At 38.0% G+C, this 2,013-nt stretch overlaps 1 protein-coding gene across 1 annotated transcript; it reads left to right on the top strand.

Moving 5' to 3' along the window:
• Positions 1–260: 260 nt before the first annotated feature.
• On the top strand, positions 261–1,708 carry LOC307136764 (uncharacterized protein). The gene is made up of 2 exons (XM_079834015.1): positions 261–374; positions 556–1,708. Exons 1-2 carry the CDS (start codon positions 317–319, stop codon positions 1,524–1,526), a joined length of 1,029 nt encoding a protein of 342 aa, XP_079690141.1. The 5' UTR covers positions 261–316; the 3' UTR covers positions 1,527–1,708.
• The last annotated feature ends 305 nt before the right edge of the window (positions 1,709–2,013 follow it).

The raw sequence follows: 2,013 nt of genomic DNA, 5'->3' as shown, positions 1-2,013 counted from the left end.
TTTCTGGGCCGTAATCTAAAGCATTATCGCATGTTTATCAGGCAGGGGCCTTAGTGGGACAGCCCAAAGGGAATTGTTTCTAAACGACTATTTGAGGAAACATTTGCACATGGATAAATGAGAGTGATTTTGAGTGTGATGATCATCTGCTAAATGAGCAACAGTGACCACAATTCACACCTTCAGTCAGTGAAGCCTCTCCCACAGCCGTTCATGAGAGTTTAAATTCTAGGAATATTCCCATCTTCCCACAGGAGAAGAAGAAGAAAGCAGGAGGAATTACTCCAGGAGAAACTACAGACATACTATTGTAAAGATGGAGTTTGAGGAAGAACCCTGCAGAATAGAAGATGAAGAGACAGAGGAACAAATAGGTTGGTGTTCTCTTTAATGAGGAACATTAAGATGAAAACTGACATATAACAATACATCTAAAACTAGACACTAGTAGACTCAGTAGTAAACTAGATTTAAGCTGAATTAAGAATGAAGTCTGTGTTTCTCATTTGTCCCTTTTAAATTGAGTCTGAATTCAATTTAATATGTTGTTTTTAGATCTGATGGAAGTAAATGAAGACAAACATAATTTCACAAATGAATATGGAGATGCAGTCATTTCGAAGACTGACGAGAATTTCACACAGAAACAAGCTGGAAAATCTGGAGTCAAAGGATCTTCCACTTGCTCTCAGTGTGGAAAGATTTTCACATATAAATCAAACCTTAACAAACACATGAGGATTCACACTGGAGAGAAACCATTCACATGCTCTCAGTGTGGAAAGAGTTTCACATTTAAATCAAACCTTAACAATCACATGAGGATTCACACTGGAGAAAAACCGTTCACATGCTCTCAGTGTGGAAAGAGTTTCACTAAGAAAAACCATCTCAAAGAGCATCTGCACTTTCACTCTGGAGTGAGATCATTCAGCTGTGATCAGTGTGAGAAAACATTTGTTTTTGAATCAAACTTAAGACAACACCTTACAGTTCATACTGGTGTGAAGCCTCACGTTTGTACTTTTTGTGGAAAGAGATTTTCACAATCGCATAGTTTAAAAGAGCATGAGAGTATTCATACTGGTGTGAGACCTTACATGTGCTTTGACTGTGAGAAGACCTTCAGTACATCATGCCACTTAAAAAGACACCAGAGAGTTCACACTGGAGAGAAACCGTACAAGTGCTCACACTGTGGGAAGAGTTTCTCTCATTCAGAACACCTGAAAAAACATGAGAGAGTTCACACTGGAGAGAAGCCGTACCAGTGCTCTTCATGTGGAAATAGTTTCTCTCAATCAGAAAGCCTGAAAAACCATGAGAGAGTTCACACTGGAGAGAAGTATCAGTGCTCTTCATGTGGGAAGAGTTTCTCTCATTCAAGAAGCCTGAAAAGACACCAGAGAGTTCACACTGGAGAGAAGCTGTACCAGTGCTCTTCATGTGGGAAGAGTTTCACCCAATCATCTAGTCTACAGAGACATAAGAATAAGAAAAAGCGTTGCTCGAAGGCGTCTAAGTGATCACAGTTCATGTTCTGATCCAGAACTTTCATCCATAATATAGTTTGATTTTGTCATGGTCTCTACTCAATATGGACAATATTGTATTTGATTTTAGTGATTTTCAAGTATGGACAAGAATATAAGAAAAATATTTGTTTCCCTATTCTGTTTTCCTCTATTCCTAAATAAATTTGTCATGTAAGCAGAGTGTTTTTACTGCAGCAAAGATCTGAATGAAGACGAACATCTGTTTAAAAAACCTCAACATTACAAAAAATGGATCCCCCTAAATTACATTCCCCTAAAAGCAGCCTTTAAAAATAGAAGTTGATTTTAGTTTAATAAAATCAATCGAAGTCAAAACCTGGCAAGTAACTGGAACAGGAACAGGCCAAAAACATGCCAGAGTCTTCCAACTGATGCAGGGCCTTTTGTAAACAAAGTGCCTAAAGAACATGACAAAGCAACATAATGAATATCAGTAAGGGTAGTTAAATAGTCCATT

This window comes from Gobio gobio (genome assembly GCF_949357685.1).
Source record: "Gobio gobio genome assembly, chromosome: 14".
NCBI classification, from domain to species: domain Eukaryota; kingdom Metazoa; phylum Chordata; class Actinopteri; order Cypriniformes; family Gobionidae; genus Gobio; species Gobio gobio.
Note: the sequence above shows the minus strand (reverse complement) of the source record. Positions and strands in the feature narration are given on the sequence as shown.

Bases quoted from the DNA above. Each gene is read 5' to 3' on its own strand.
- LOC307136764 (XM_079834015.1), top strand. From the start codon at position 317: ATGGAGTTTGAGGAAGAACCCTGCAGAATAGAAGATGAAGAGACAGAG. The intron at 375-555 runs GTTGGTGTTCTC...TGTTGTTTTTAG, and splicing joins AGAGACAGAGGAACAAATAG to ATCTGATGGAAGTAAATGAA.